The 17,105-nt window shown below is 35.9% G+C and overlaps 1 protein-coding gene across 1 annotated transcript in view; it reads right to left on the reverse strand.

Moving 5' to 3' along the window:
• The window catches only part of LOC123530335 (uncharacterized), a 66,723-nt gene extending 50,493 nt beyond the window's left edge, over positions 1 to 16,230 (reverse strand). The window contains exons 1-10 of the mRNA XM_053520883.1: positions 16,208 to 16,230; positions 13,380 to 13,471; positions 12,782 to 12,933; positions 11,369 to 11,554; positions 10,863 to 11,005; positions 9,670 to 10,147; positions 9,151 to 9,363; positions 8,137 to 8,332; positions 7,257 to 7,394; positions 1,882 to 1,980 (exon numbers count right to left, since the gene is read on the reverse strand). Of these exons, the coding sequence (XP_053376858.1) occupies positions 1,882 to 1,980; positions 7,257 to 7,394; positions 8,137 to 8,332; positions 9,151 to 9,363; positions 9,670 to 10,147; positions 10,863 to 11,005; positions 11,369 to 11,554; positions 12,782 to 12,933; positions 13,380 to 13,471; positions 16,208 to 16,230 (1,720 nt within the window). The remainder of the gene's footprint in view (positions 1 to 1,881; positions 1,981 to 7,256; positions 7,395 to 8,136; positions 8,333 to 9,150; positions 9,364 to 9,669; positions 10,148 to 10,862; positions 11,006 to 11,368; positions 11,555 to 12,781; positions 12,934 to 13,379; positions 13,472 to 16,207) is intronic.
• Between the last annotated feature and the right edge of the window lie 875 nt (positions 16,231 to 17,105).

Raw genomic sequence — 17,105 nt, forward strand, 5'->3', positions numbered from 1 at the left:
TTTACATTAGTAAGACCGATAATTGTTAAAAGTTTTTTTTTGTAAACAAAGCGTTCCAATATCCATCCAACGGTACCCATGTTAGCTTGTTACCTATCCCCTTTCGACTGGTTGCGGACCGGTGGCCCAAAATCAAAGTGACAGAAAAACGAGAATAAGGTCCAGCAATATTCGATGTAAAATTATAAATCAATTTCGGACGGTTTTCGGGTGCATCAAGTTATAGGGTCTGCCTCTTTAAAACAGCATTTTTTCGCCGTCTAAATTCGTTTTCGTTACCTATGCCACGTGACTTCAGTTTGCAAATCAAACTACTTGATAACGCATTATAGATAATTTATCAAAATGGAAGATTTATGCAACACTCTGCCTGATTGGACGAGAGTGTCAATTTCTTTCACTCTGTTGATTGTGCTACGCTGAGTGAAATGTAGACTGAGCGTTTATCCTAAACGACGCTGTTCACAGTTTTAGAGCTAACTTTGGCTCAGTATATTTAGCAAGAATATTGATATATCTCAAAATGATAAGTACGTTTAATAAATATGATAAAAACCTGTTCAAATACCAACATATATCAAATTAAAGAAAGAGCTGAATACGGTCTGCGTATCACATGAATAAGGGTGTGATAAGAGTCTTTTGTGTAGAGAAGTGCTTTTTAAAAGATTTTCCTTGTTACAATTGTCGTCTGTATAGGAAAAGGTTTCTTGCTTTTGTGACTTATTCAGATTGCATATTAAAATGAGTACTTGTTTGCTTTGATATATTTGTTATAAATTATTTAACTGATTTATTATATATGAATATTTTTCTTTAGTATGGTGTGCAAATATTGAACTCAGTTGAAATCTGTTTTATTATATACATGTATATGCTATATAATGACTGAATCTCATTACACTGAAATGAAGGTACGCTGCATACAGTTTATCTATGTGATATGACTACGGTCAAACTTTGCTTATGAAACAGAAATATTGAAATAACTACAACTGTATGTTTTGCTTGACCTTCACTTTTTTTATAGGTGTGACGTCATTGTCCAAAGATTCATGAATAGCGGATATGCATTTGTTAAAGCGGGATCAGTTGGCCTATTTTAGAAATAAATAAAAATAATAAATAAAAAAATCCTTTGATTGATTTTTTCTCATGTATTCTAATCAAACTTGATTTGTAGCATCTTTATTAGGCCCGCAGCCAACTTTGTTCAGCTGGGACATTTAACCCCTTTTAGGGGCTGCTAGAGCTAAAACTAGAAATGCCTTTATACAGCGTCTCATGAACAGCTTGGTGGATCTTTGTCATATTTGGTCTGGAGCATCATTATAAGGTCCTCTTCCAAATTTATTTATATAGGAACTTGGGCCCTATTAGGGACCACTATAGCTAAAAGTAGATATATGCCTTTCTTCGCATTAACCACTAAAATGTAATGAATTTTTATCAAACTCGATGTGTAACAATATCGTAAGGTCTGCTATTTTGTTACAAATGGGGATAGGGACCGATTTAGCTAAAAATATAAACACGTTTAATGACCTCTTCTCATGAACCGCTTCATGAAGCTTCATCAAACTACTGCTGTAATTATTCGTCTAAGGATAAACGAAAAAAAATTGCAACCCTACGAAACCTTTGCGAAAAATTAAAAGAGAACCATTTAAATTGTTAAAGTGCGGTGTTTAGTTTTGCAAAATGTTAGATGAAAGATGAATGTTAGATGAAAAATTCATAAACTTCTTTCCTTATTACAATTCGCCGACCATCATTTTTAAAGATATTTCTTGTTAATTTCATAAACTGGTCCAATCTTTAGAATCAAAAGCTTCAAAACGATATTATTCAATTTTCCTAACCGGAAGTTCAAATACCTACCCATTCCATATGTCTTCATACGGGACGCTGTGTTTATGGTGTCTCCGAACAGACAATACCGTAACATGACAGTCCCTACAATGCCTGCCATACAGGAACCTGAAATTCAGCAAAAAAAGCAACATTTGCTAAAACTCGGAAGGGAAATGGCAATGAAACCTAGAATGCGGAAGTTAAAAGGCAATGGAACCTAAAATACATAGCAACATAACCTAAATTACTAGTAGTAAAAAGGAAATTGAACCTAAAATGCATTAATTAGTGCAAAGGGAACATAAGATTCTGAAGGAAAAGGCAAAATAACCTTGAATGCGATAATGAAAATGCAAAGGAACATGCATGAGTGAAAAGGGAACATTATTTTTTAGGGAAAACGGCGCTAGTAAATAGGCATTTGAACCGATATTGCATTAGTGTAAAGAAAAAGGTAATAAAACCTAAAATGCAGTCAGTGAAAAGGCAGTGGAACATTAAATTCAGAAATAGCAATGTAATGGAAACTTCAGATTGAAGTAAAAAGGCAACGAAACTTTAACTTTGGAGTAAATGGCGACGAAATCTAAAAGTCAGAAGTTAAAAGGCATTGAGACACTAAATGTCAGAAGACATTCAATTCTAAAACTGGAAAATGATCGCAGCGCAAAAGGAATAAAATGTACTGAGCTTAAATGTAGTATTGATTTTTACGATAGTGATAATTTCCCCGCAAGCAAGTTACAATCCCCTTTCATAGTAATAATTTGCTTAATTAACACAATCGTACGAGCTTCCATATAGAAGATTTGTCTCTATTGAAAAATCGTTTGCATAGTCTTCACATGCTGCAGTGTATTGTTACCTCCCCAACAGTTACCCACGAGCCAGATATTTTAAAAGTGAAAGATTCGTAACAGCAGTGTGAAATTAAAGTGAATAAAATTATATCTTTATGTGATTGAATATTTTAATTTTAATAAGCTATGTTTACATACTGATCTAAATCTTTATGTTGTTGAATTTTTAAAATGTACATTCAGTAATTTGTAAGATATTTGCAAAAACAGCAAATGGCAGGTTAACTGTTTTGTTCAGTAAATATATTTTTATTGCTGCGCATTCTTTTGGATGATTAACTTATCATATATTTGTATAATAATTTAAAATCAATCTGAATAAAAATTTGTAACTCTTTAGGTAAAACTTTTGGGTGCAATCTAGGGAAAGTCTTTCACCTTTCATTCAGCATGTATCTTAACAATATGGAACAAGAGTTTTTATCAAAAGGAATTGAATGTAAAACAAACATTGAATCATATAGTTTTGTTTGTAAACGTTTAAAACATCAATAAGTATTCATTTGTCATAATTTTATAATTATAACCTATATTCCCAATTTACATTTCTTTATCTTTCATTTCATGTAAAAAATATGCAGACGAACCGTTATGTATCCATGACTAATGACCATGGCAGTCCATGAATGAATATTCAACATTTAATCTTTTATATTGGTTTTGTTTGAAATTCTGTATATTTATTTTGTATAACTATTTTATACAGATATTTCTATCTGTGATATCATTTCATCTTAAATTACAATTACATAGCTAACAGGCTGCCTGACACATATTCTCCCCTTACGTGACCAAGTCCGAACCGTGACATATGATACCTATCAAAACACGAAGGCGCAGTCATGATGTGGTCGTCATGATAAACATGAAAAACCCAGGCTAAAAATAGATTTTACTTTCACTTTCAAACTGTTGAAAGCAAGGCACTGATTGGCTAGCGGAAGGGTCGTCAGAACAAGTCTATCAATAGCACGTCTTCAGATCCAAAGCTTAGCGTTAATTGGAGATGTACTTTAGTCAGATTGCGAATCATGTAAAGCAGATCTATCTACCTTTTCCTCCAACATGAACTTCGTGCGAATCATTCTTAGAATACTGGTATAATACAGCTATTCTACCAGATGACAGGTGGATAATTAGGCCCTCCCTGAATTAATTTTTTTTAAAAACCTCATCTGCAAACGTATTCAGTCATTCTCTTTTCAGTATAGTTCTATAAACATAGAATAATAACTATCTTACACTGCAGAAACAAAGTGTGGTCTAAATTTACCTTAATACATTAAGTACTGGCATACTACTATATCAATTTAACAATATATTTAGACATAAAACACATTGTCTTTGCCTAATATATGTCACTGCCAGTTTGTAACTAGATACTTGTTTTTTTCTCATTTTCTTCATGCAAAGCATGTATAATTACCATCAAGAAAATAATAATACAATTACTTTGTGGCGCGTCTTTTAGGTTTGTCTATATGTTTTGTTCAGTGAATTTAAGAAATACAAGGCAGTCTGAAAGACAGCTTAATCCCCTGCCATTGTTATGGATATTGAATGGGTAAACCTTTGACCTTGAGCTGTGATCTTGACCTTGAACTAACATGGCTGACTCATAAATTCTGCACATTGTCTTGATGAGGTTATCATTTGACCCAAGATCCATGAAAATCCTTCCAGGGGTTTAGGAGATGCAGAGCTCAAACCTTTGACCCTTAGTTGTGACCTTGACCTTGAATTGACATAGCTGACTCATAAGTTCTTGATGAGGTGATCATTTGACCAAAGTTTGATGAAAATCCTTCAAGGGGTTTAGGAGATACAGAGTGGACACACAATGGAAGGCTCAAACCTTTGACCCTAAGTTGTGACCTTGACCTTGAGCAAGCATGGCTGACTCATAAGTTCTGCACATTGCCTTGATGAGGTGATCATTTGAGCCAAATTTTATCAAATTCCATCAATGGGTTTAGGAGATATAGAGCGCACACAAAATGGAAGGCTAAAACCTTTGACCTTGAGTCGTGACATTGATCTTGAGCCACTATGGCTGACTCATGAGTTCTGCATAACGTCTTGGATAGGTGATCATTTGACCCAGGATTCATATGAATCCTTCAACGGGATTAGGAGATACAGAGCGGACACAAAATGGAAGGTTCAAACCTTTGACTCTGAGTTGTGACCTTGACCTTGAGCCAACATGGCTGACTCTTAAGTTCTGCACATCGCCTTGATGAGTTGATTATTAGACCCAAGTTATGAAAATCCTTCAAGGGGTTTAGGAGATACAGAGCGGACACAAAATGGAAGGCTCAAACCTTTGACCCTAAGTTGTGACCTTGACCTTGAGCCGGCTTGGCTGATTAATGAGTTCTGCACATTGTCTAAATGAGGTGATCATTTGACCCAAGTTTTATCAAATTCCTTCAAGGGGTTAGGAGATATAGAGCGGACATAAAATGGAAGGCTTAAACCTTTGACCTTGAGTTGTTAACTTGACCTTGAGCCGACAAGGCTGACTTATGAGTTCTGCACATCGTCTTGATGAGGTGATCATTTGACCCAAGTTTCATGAAAACCCTTCAAGGGATTTAGAAGATATGGAGCCGATACAAAATTGTTACGGACAGACGGAAGAACGGACGGACGGAGACCATTCCTATAACCCCCACCACTTGTGGCGGGGGATTAAAAATTACAAATGTTATTAAACTATGCTTTTCCTCTGTTTTAATCATCACACTATATACAACGATCATATTTTGGCCAACGTTTGTTCAACTAGTGATTTTGAGTGAAATGCATTTTCAATGCGAAATATTTTACACGCACACTGATTTCCTTGGTCATAAACTAAGCTCCCCTGCTGTTTTACCCATCACAACACAATATCCAACGTTGATCCCATTATGACACGCGTATTCGGCTAGCCAGATACGGCGCGGTCTAAGGGAAATAACTGTGACGAGCATAAAGTGTCACTTTTGAAGGACTGTATGTTCCACCGAACGTATTGAAAAGTCCCTCATGGTTATGGACAAGAATTAAACTCTGATATAAATGACTCTAGCAGATCATTTTTATAGAAGCATTTTTGAATTTAAAATCAGCGAATATCTAGACATGTTAGATGTGCAGAAATACAGGTTTATTTGTTCGCGACTATAAGGCTATGTCACACGCTATATATATCCTCGGGAACCTATATTCGGGGCACATTTTCGTATCTAGCTGCTGCCAAGTTACATCAAAATCCCTCGAAGCATGAAAAAGAAATGCTCCGGACAAAGTCACCCTTGAATTTAACTATGATATCTAAGTGTGACCTTGACCTTAGATCTATATAGACACATAACAAATAAACTCATTATAGGGAACATTTGTGCCAAGTAATTTTAAAATCCCTTGACAAATGGCAGAGTTGTTGACCGTATAAGAAACAGACCGTGTTAATTCTTTACCTCTAGCGTGACATTGACCTTAGAACTAGAGTTCTGAGTCTTGCGCATGACAAGTCTTCTCATTATGAAGAACATTTGTGCCAAGTAATTTCAAAATCCCTTGATAAATAGCGGAGTTACTGACAGTACAAAAAATACCATGTTAATCTTTTACCTGTAGCGTGATTTTGACCTTAGAGCAAGGGGTCTGAGTCTTGCGCATGGCAAGTCATCTCATTATATGTGCCAAGTAATTTCAAAATTCCTTGATGAATGGCAGAATTATGGATCCGACACGAAACAGACCCTGTTAAACTTTGTCCTCTTAGTGTGACCTTGACCTTTGAGCTAGTGGTCTGGGTCTTGGCTAAACATGTTCTCTTATTATGAGGAACATTTGTGCCAAGTTATTTCAAAATCTCTTGATGAATGGCAGAGTTATGGACAAGACACGAAACAGACCCTGTTAACCTTTGTCCTCTAAGTGTGACCTTGACCTTGGAGTTAGGGGTCTTGCGCATGTCACGTCGTAGCATTATGGGGAACATTTGTGTCAAGTAATTTCATAATCCCTCGATGAATTGCAGAGTTAAAGACCGGTCACGAAATATACGCTGTTAACCTTTGACCTCTAAATGTGACCTTGAAGCTAGGGGTCTGAATTATCGTCCTTTTATGAGGAACATTTGTGCCAAGTTATTTCAAAATCCCTTTATGGATGGTAGAGGTATGGACCGGGCATGAAGTGTGACGGACGGACGGAAGGACGCAGCCTATTTCTATATTCCCCTTTCTTTCTTCGAAAAAGGCGGGGCACAAATATAAATTTATGACTTGTACTGATAAAAACTATATAGTGTATCTCTCACATTTAGTTCAAAGTTCCATAATCCTTTATGTTTAACGTTAGAGACAAAAACGGTTGTCCAGATAAAGAATATGCAAAACGGCATGGTAAGAAAAGCTCTTTTGTCAATTTTACACATGAACCATTACTGCTAGAGCAATAAAGGGAGGTAAATTAAAAAAAATGAATTTAATGTTACTCAAATATATGACAAATAGACTAATATAAGATAACAAAAATATATTCTACCTGTATTGATTCCAATTCTAAGCTGCACATTAGCTTGTGTAGAGCACGGAAATTTCTTGTTTCTTATCATACTCAGAATGGCTAAAGCCAGCGTCGCAATCTCCGGTGCGTGTTTGTCGCCGTTACGGCTAGGAAGGCCTGGAACGCAACATTTGGAATAAAATGTTCTTCTTAAAGAATCTTGAAGTCTTTTCAACAAGAAAGAAAATATCAAACACTTGTCCAATACTACTATCAATATGGGAGATAACTAGTTGTTCGGCACTAAATGAAACAATTTCAATTTTATTAATGTAGTAAAATGCTTGCAGAATAACCGTTTACGGCAGACTGTAAAATTTGGCTGTGAGGCATGATATTTTCAACCGTAACAAACTAACCTGTATAACGTTTAGGAGTGTATCACCAAACGACTGAAATATTTGATAAACGAACAACACCTTTACGAACAGTATGTGTTTTCCGTACTGTCCTGTACCATGGATACTTAAAAATACACTTTAAAAATGTGTCTCCCTTTGTATATAAATGCCATTTGTAAAGAAATGATAAAAACAATTGCTAAAAACGATGTTAAACCTAGAAGTGTGAAATTTCTGCACTTGGGCATTATTGCAAATGTATCAAAACCGAAGATAGGTAACAATTCTTTGAACGTGGTGAGTTTTTAAAGGTGTTGAACTCTCCGAAAGTTTGGCCCCTTTCTGCTGTCTTTTAATGGAATTTAATGCATTTATCAATAAATCCACAATCCTGTCATAGAGTAATATACATGTATTATATGCTGTTTAATTTTTATGTAAAACAACTCTTCCTTTCTATGATATGGATTTGTTTGAATTCTTTTTTCCAAAATATGGATCTAGCTGTTAACATATACCTGAAGCAACCATATATGAATCATTGATCGTCTCGACTTTGTAGACATCAAAATTGTCGATAATCTCGTCCATGGATGTGTACAAACTGTTCAGTATACGCACAAGCTCCATAGGGGCCAATGTCAAGGTTATTCCATGGAATTCGGCAATATCGCAGAAAAAAATGGTGACCGATTTGAAAAATTCGGAGTCCATCTACAAGTAAATCAAGTGCACCCGATTACATGTTTACACGGAACACAGGACAACATTGATAACATCGTGTGATGTATTGGGCCTAATGACATGGCGTTCTACATGACTTTCTTTTCTACATTAGCACTCACGACAATTATGAACACATCTACAACTCCACTCTAACACACATTGCTGGTTCTAATAATTTATCACTCAGTTGAAAGTTGATCACAATCTGATTAATGGTACCTAATTTGGAAATGCCCACCAGGAAAGTTCATCACAGAGTTATCACAGAATAAAACCAAAGTTCTATGTATTATTCCAGAATTAAAAGATGGTAAGCGATAGATACGTCATTTTATTACTTAAACAAGAATATATACTTCAGCTGTATACGTCAATTTTTACGTTTTCCAGTCGTATCTTATTACTGATTTTTTTATATAAATACAGAGTGTCACCAGTAAGATAATAAACACTTGTTTTGCGTAAAGTATATTGTTACAAAACATTATTCGTAAAAAGTGATTTATAAATTAATACACTGTTTAACTTTCCTGAAAATTACAAGTTTCTATCTCATAGTCTATTTACGGTGTCTCATTGGGGTCATCAGCATATTTCTTAAATTAAGTTAAGTTGAAATACGATGATGAAAAACGAAACAATGATGCAAAGTCGAAATAATTTTGACACATTCCCCAGTCGTTATTTCGACATTTTTCCGTCCTAGTTTCGTTATTTCGTTTTTTGACTTTTCTACGCAGCAATGACCCCTATAGGACACCGTATCTATGCCATGTGGATATATTTTGCAAAAAGAAAATACAAACCGAACCACTACTCTTCAGTTTATCCGCCACAGTTTTTGGAACCATCTGGTATAGTAGTGTTTCCGTCTTGTATTTCTCCATGTTTAGCTCTTTGGACTTCTCTACCAATGTCATCGTGTAAAGCTGTATATCCGTGGACAACCCGTTGGCCGTGAACATAATCACCGGACACATGGCTATCACCACGACCACCATCAGAGCGTACACAAACGTCTGTCATAAGAACAGAAAAAACCTCCTCAAACATTCAACATAATACGAATAGTGTGTAAAACATTTTAGAGATTAAGTGAATGAGTTTTATGATGTGGCGGAATACAATAGCAGCACTGAAGGACTAGTGTGCGTTCGGACTAGCGTACCTTTATACTAGCGTGTCTTCGGACTAGCGGACCTTCGGACTAGCGAGTCTTCAGACTGGCGTGCCTTCGGACTAGCGGGACGTCGGACTCGCGTATCTTAGGACTAGAGTATCTTCGGACTTCCCATTTTGGTAAAATGTAGAGAAAATATCTTTACCTTGATTATAACCTCGGACAAGACGTCCTGGACCTCTGATGTAATTCTGGCGGCTACCTTAAGCTGTATCTGGAGCAAAGAATCCAGGTATATCGTTATATTATCAAAAAACCATTTAGCTTTCTCTAAGGATTTGTATGACACGTTAAGTTCATTATTTTGAATTTCAAAACGATAGCCGAAAATAATTTCAGTAATGTTAAGACCAGTTGATTTAATTTCGTTGACTTCTTCTGTGTGTAACGGAATCACGGCGTCAGAGTAAAATACAGCTGTTTTGTAGTTGTATTTAAAGTCGTGGATTTTTTCATTGTAGAATTCGTAGTCGGTCCATTTCTCAAATCGTCCAGTAGCGTAGAACATGGCACCGTAAGCCCTCTCTACACCAATGTCTTCTTTACAACGTGTAATCTTCTGGTAGGCAACCAAAGTTTTCCATATAGAGCCAAAGCCCGAGCCTTTGATGTTCTCAACTAACCTAAAATGAAGGTAAAACATGACGGCTTCAATAGTGTTCTTACATCAAACAGGGTGATGCTATATAATAAATCTTTGCACTTCTATAACACGATTTAAAACATGAACTCACACGTGAACATACAGAAAGTACCGTGTTTCTTTTTAACTTCAAGGGAATATTGTATATATGAGCCGTGCCATGAGAAAACCAACATAGTGGCTTTGCGACCAGCATGGATCCAGACCAGCCTGCGCATCCGCGCAGTCTTTTCAGGATCCATGCTGTTCGCTAACAGTTTCTCTAGTTGCAGTAGGCTTTAAAAGCGAACAGCGGATGCGCAGGCTGGTCTGGATCCATGCTGGTCGCAAACCCACTATGTTGGTTTTCTCATGGCACGGCTTATATGTTAATTTTCATCAAAACTATTACGACTCTACTCCTTTTCCAGTGTTAAATATGTGTAAATGTTTTACCAACTCTAAGATCTAGAATGGTAGCTTAACTATATGTGTATCCATTGTAAATGACGCAGTCTTTGTATTTATTTTTTATTTATTTGGCAAGATGAGGTAAATGAAGTAGAGGTCTCGTCCATAAATTCTTACATTGTAAGTGTGTGGGAAAATAAAATAGCAATGTGTGATCTTTATGGTTGGGGTAGGAAGTGGGCAAAACTGTTATTCTCTGATCATCTAACCGTATATGTTGATCACCTAAACATCTATGTACATACCATAAAAGAAATTCGCTAGTTATGCCGCTGTAAAAATTGATTTCTGCGTAGATATCAGCCGTTGTAGGATTTAACGAGGCTCGGTGCTGGGTGATAAAAGACATCAAGTTCGCTTTACTGCGAAACTCCTCTCTCGGGTTACTCTACGAAACAACATCATTTGATTGAATAATAATTCAATGTCATCATGGATTGTATCCATTTTACTTCGGTCGTGGTGTTCATATATATATATAACGCTTGCTAATTTCTAATGTTAACCTGTGAACTTAGACAATTGTTCCAGCATTATGTTGTACAGGTCTGCTCATATCTTAAGCATTTTGCTGTCCTAAATGTTTGATAAAGGTCATTTCAATGATTTGTTTTTCAGTTCTCTTTAAGAATATGCTAAAACAGAATAATTATGTTAATAAACATACATTATTTGCCAAAACAGCTCTATTCTCGAGAAATAAAGGAAGAATTATGCTCATTAAAGGTTAATACAAAAGTAGCGCTGGTACCTGTAATCCTCTAGGCCATGTGGTGAGTTTCTGAAGAGCGTCATCAGTTGCCATGTATTCTGCTAGAAGGAAAGTTTTGGTACCCGGCCCAAGATCACTGAGATATAGGACGCTCATATCTCGCTCACGTTGTATGTGGTGAATTAGCTCCCCTAGCATAACAACCACAGACATAGAGGTTTTTGCCTGAACAAGAATACAAAAGACTTAAGGTTTAGCAGTATATCACAAAATAACAGATTTTTTTAGTAAATGAACAGCACCTTGACGCGCAACTTATCTGTTCAATACATACTTTATTGTTCTGTCCCACAGTGTTGGATACTTAAAATATTTTTAATGAGTAGTCCCCCTTTGAATAAGAATGTCATTTGTGAAGAAATAAATGTAAACAATTGTCAAGGACGATGTTTTACCTAGTAATGTAAAGTTTAAACACTCGCATGATGTTGCAAATGCATCAGAATGAAGACATGTAACAGCTTTTTCAAAATGGTGAGTTTTTAAAGGCGCTGAACTGTCCAGAAGTGTGGCCCCTTCATGCAGTCCCTTTCCGGAATTCGGTACATACATGAATAAATTGACAATGGTTTTGTAGAATAATATAAATGTTTTATATGCTGTTAAATTTTCATGTAAAACAATGCTTTCTTTCTATGATTTGATTACGTTCGAATTTTTTTCTCCGAAACATGGACCTATACCTTAAACAATTTGATAAAAACTCGAGCCAAACGCAATATCCCATAATAAGCTACTGTTGCAAATGACCCTTTATTATATTCACCTATTTTATACGCAAAACATGTACAATCCATCTTGAACAAGGAACTGTTTATTTTCCAGGTCATGAATATTAATGAAAGTAGTCAATGGGAAAACGGATATTCACCTAGTACTATACGGTTTCTGATTTATGTCTGCGTTTTTCATATATCTGGAAATAATTCTCTAGCGTAAATTTAACAAATGTGTAAAATTACAATTCAAATGTGCATATTAAACCGCTGTCAACAGGTAGTATTTATTGTGATATATGAAGCATGACCATGTACACATGAGACTCGGGCATAAATTCATTCTATACGGGTATACAGAAACCATGATAATACGTTTTATGAACTGATACGGAATGGTAATGTTATTCGAACAAAATTGACATATCTCGGACCATTAAGAAAGTCTCTATGAAAAATAAAAATTAATGTTTTAGATGTTAATCAAACATTTCGTTTTTCAATGTACGGCAAATTTTAAATCACTTCACTATCTTGCCTAGTATATGGAAATAAATAGGTTAAAAGTAGAGCTTTGCCATTGGTCAAATTCAAAAGTGTGTCCTCCAACAACCAATATTGGATACTGGAGTTCTACGACAAGTTTCCAAGGTCAGCTCTATAACATTAGCCTTACCGTTTCTATATCAGCTTTTGTTTCAACGCTGACTGTTAACGAATGCATGGTAAATCCCCAAACCCCCAAAATTGGGATGACGGTAAGGCATAGGATTTTGAACAGCTGAATCCTCTTTCCTTTGTTTGTTAATGGATCTCCACGACAACAGCCTGAAATGTTAAACTCGGTCATAAATAATACGAAGACGGTAAGGTAAAGAGTTTTGGACAGTTGAATCCTCTTTTTTTTGTTTGTAAATGGATCTCCATGACAACAACCTCAAATGTTTAACTAGAGAGAGAGAGAGAGTCCACCTCAAATGCAATGACGGTAGGGTAGAGGATTTTAAATAGATGCACCCTCTTGCGTTAGATTTAGGATTCTCAGTCCTTTATACGTAAGTCCGTTGTTTAAGCATCGAAGATGTTGACGAGCTATGTCGTCCTCCGTGTATTTGCTAGCGGGATTTATAAGAAAAAGGCAGATAATGACTAAAACTGTGACATTAACATATTTATGAATTATATTGCAGTAACAATATTTCAATCCTGCCTTCACGGTAAATGAGGTAAACAGTCTATCAATAAATATTATTCATATATTTTAAATATCTTACCATATCCCACCCTGCCAAACAGGTTCATTTGAATGAGGTCCACAATCTCATCTTTATTTACTGGTACCGCACCTTTCTTCAGATTTTCAGGCCTGTAAAAAGTGTTCCGGACATATAAACGGTTCGGGATATTGAAAAAGGTCTTCTGGACATATATATTGTAACACGTTAAAAGTTGTTTTGGACTTGTGAAAATGTCCACGACATGTTAGAAAACATTCAAGCATATAAAACGTGCTCAGGATATTCAAAAAGTCTTCGTGATATGTAAAAAGGTGTTCAGGACATGTTAAAGTAGATAAGGAATGTAGAAAGAGTTCAGGATCTATAAAAAGGTGTCCAGGTTGGATTCTTTGCCATTGGAGGCAATATGATGATATCAGAGAAATCCTGTGTTCTGTTTGACGGGGTGGGGTGTCACTATTGGCCAATCAGAAATCACGTTCCAAAATATCGAAGGGCTGCTGTTCAATGGCGGACAGTACAATCGAAAGACCGAGAGGATATTAAAACATTCATAGCGCGTGTTTGTTTTGGGTTTAACGCCGTTTTTAACAGTATTTCAGTCATGTAACAGTGGGCAGTTAACCTAACCAGTGTTCCTGGATTCTATACCAATACAAACCTGTTCTCCGCAAGCACCTGCCAACTTCCCCACATGAATCAGAGGTGGAGGACGAAAGATATCAGACACAATGACGTTTATCAAATCGTCATGGAGAACATATGCCCCGCCCGAGGATCGCACTCACGACCCCGCGATCCGTAGACCAAGGCTCTACCTACTGAGCTAAGCGTGCGGGCTCATAACGTGTGTAGCAGATACTACTAACAATTATGAGTGGCCTTGATTTATGTGTTAATAATGGCTAGTGAATTTAACTCGTGCTCGGTTGACAACCTTATTTAGCCGATGTTTTCGCACTGTTCCGTTGTGCAACATTTTAAGCTACCTGAGACTTTCAGCCCTTGTTTCCTGGTAGATATTTCATGAACGGGAAGGGCTAGAGACTTGTGGTTGGTGTCAGTTTGTAAGTAAATGTATACGTAAAGTCTGTAATTGTCTGGAGAATTTGTTTCACAACTGCGTGGGAAGTGAACCCATCGCTCCTAGGCTCGAACCTCTAGTTTATAACCTCTAGTTTATAGTCTTGTGTAACATACTACTTGAAAGATGCTCATATTTCACTACATATTTTTTTTTCATTCTGGCTTGATTTAGGATGAGATAAAGACAGGGAGTGGAGGGCTATCTGTCTGATCGTATTTTTTAAGCCCACGTCCGACACTCGTGCCCTTGTCCAGGTCATGTTAAAAACGTAGTACGATAATTATAGGTTATAAGCTTTGTATCGGTAAATATGCACGAGTTCTGCAGCGGAAATATTGCGCGACTCTAGTTGCGCAATTTCTTCCGCTAAAGAACGAGTGCATATTTTCCGATAAGTACCCTTTCACTACGTAATTAAACCTATTGTCGACATCACGTACGCATAATGTCCATGATAAAATAACAACGGCTAGGATGAATAAGGCATACAATGCTCTAATATTATATTAATAAAGCCATGTGTTGCGGAAAAAGACAAGTATAAATTTTAAAGTAGTACAGTGTTTGAAACAAGTAAAATCTTGAGGAAAATAGAAAGGGAAACCGTTAAAAGTAAATAGGATATTCATGCAACTACAACTAATCAAGAAATGCAAAAACTGAGGAACATGGCGGTCCTTTATCGCTCACCTGAGTGTCATTGCTCATAACTCAAGTACAAGTTCACAAAGACACGTAAAACATATCGGTATATGATTTCATATACCGAGTTGGTACATGTATGTGTAGATTACACAGCTTATAAATGTTTTAAGGAAACTATTGCTAAATCAAGAGAACATAACTCATCAGTCAATAGTCTGACAATACCTTTACTGCGACTTGACGCTGACAAGTGTAAGCATGATAAGGATTCGTTGAGAAAAGAAGATGCTAGAGATGACATTGCTTGGTATTTCAATGACACATAACTCCAAACCTACTGATATGATCTGACCCGTATTCGAATGAAAGAAATCCTATGTAAATATGTTAAGGATTGGTCAAAAAATGAAGGCGCTCAAGCTTAAACATAGTGCAATATCATATTTTAGATAATTCAATGTCACATATCTCTGAACTTATCACTCTGATCTGAAATTTTGCAAACCTTAAACAAGATTTTATAGTTATATACATTCTGTGTAAATGTTAATATGATTGCTAGATAAATGATGGTGCTTAGCGTGTAAACATTGTGAAACATCACTTTTTTCCGAAGGACCAAAACTCAACTCGTATCAATAAACAACACGCGTTAATATCTGTGTCTATACTTTATAGTAATCAATTCTATGAAGTTTCATTCAAATCCAGTCTGTAGTACAGGAGAAGAAGAGCAAACAATCTTTATCAAAAACTTTAAGGAGTCATAACTCCGCCAAATATCAATCAGCCGGAAAATTCGGTTCGTGGATGTCATGGCTGAGTCAAACCACGAAACTAAATTCAAACGGAAAAAAATGAAATTTTCTTTCATTTTATCGCCATACTGTTACTCCACGAACTCTTACGAAACAGTTAGCTTAAAAAAATCCTCGAAATTTCATGCCCGTGACATTGACTGACTTCACGGTAGTTGGTGCAATCATAAAAGCATCGAACATATATAAAAATACGTAAGGCGTAATACGTTTTGTTCTGCAGACTAATGAAATTTTATTGTCTTCACAACGACGTGTAAATAAAATGTCTGAAAACAAAAGTTCATAAAAATAATTTTTAAAAGAAAACTTACTTCAAATCCGACATTTGTTCCATTTTTTTATTTTATATGCAAGTTTTCAGGCTTTAATTCACGAGATATTTTTCGAAGAAAATATCAGAAAAGTCACGATACCATGTTAAACAGACGGATTTCACTTTCTGTGGACAACGTTGCCATGGAAAATTATGAAAAACTTGGCCAGATGTGCTAATAAAAATTTGCACCAAGAATTTCACCAAACCAAACTAAGTGTTTACATTTCTGCTCTCCGTTATTGATTAAAACACGCTTAAATGTTGAATCTTTCAGTTAAGATTGTCAATATGCTATTACATTTAGAATTTTTATGTTTATCTGCATTGATATTTTCTGTTGTAATAATGATATCAGAACTGTACTTTGTGCAATTTGTTATACAATTACAATTTCCTATTCGATTATTTTTGTTCGTCGCATCACTTGACAGGTGTATATTGAATTGACCTATAAGTGTTGACCTAGTACTGATGAATATTCCGCAAATAAACTTTCGGTAACCGAACCTTACACATTACAAAATATATTATCATAAAATTTTCTTAACTGGTATTATGTCGCATCAAAGAGATATAGGTAAGGAAAATGAATGAGTGAGCTGGAGAGAAAACTCACAGATAGTGTGAGCAGTAAAATGAACTTCAAACCAACATACCATGTAAAGCTCTCAACATTGTTATACGTGGGATTTCAAAGGCAATTAACGAAAATGTTAAAAATCAAGTAAATTCCTTCATTGAGGATGGTTTGAAGCTCCGTGAGATTAAAATACGGTCGGCAGTTAGGAAAGGGACTAGGATCGATAACTGGTCTGGTCTTATTATTGCTAAGTGTAGAAATAATGAAGGAAGAAGACAATAATGAAGAAAACACAGACTTAAAAAACACAGGA

The sequence above is a fragment of the Mercenaria mercenaria genome, chromosome 13, assembly GCF_021730395.1.
Source record: "Mercenaria mercenaria strain notata chromosome 13, MADL_Memer_1, whole genome shotgun sequence".
Taxonomy (NCBI): domain Eukaryota; kingdom Metazoa; phylum Mollusca; class Bivalvia; order Venerida; family Veneridae; genus Mercenaria; species Mercenaria mercenaria.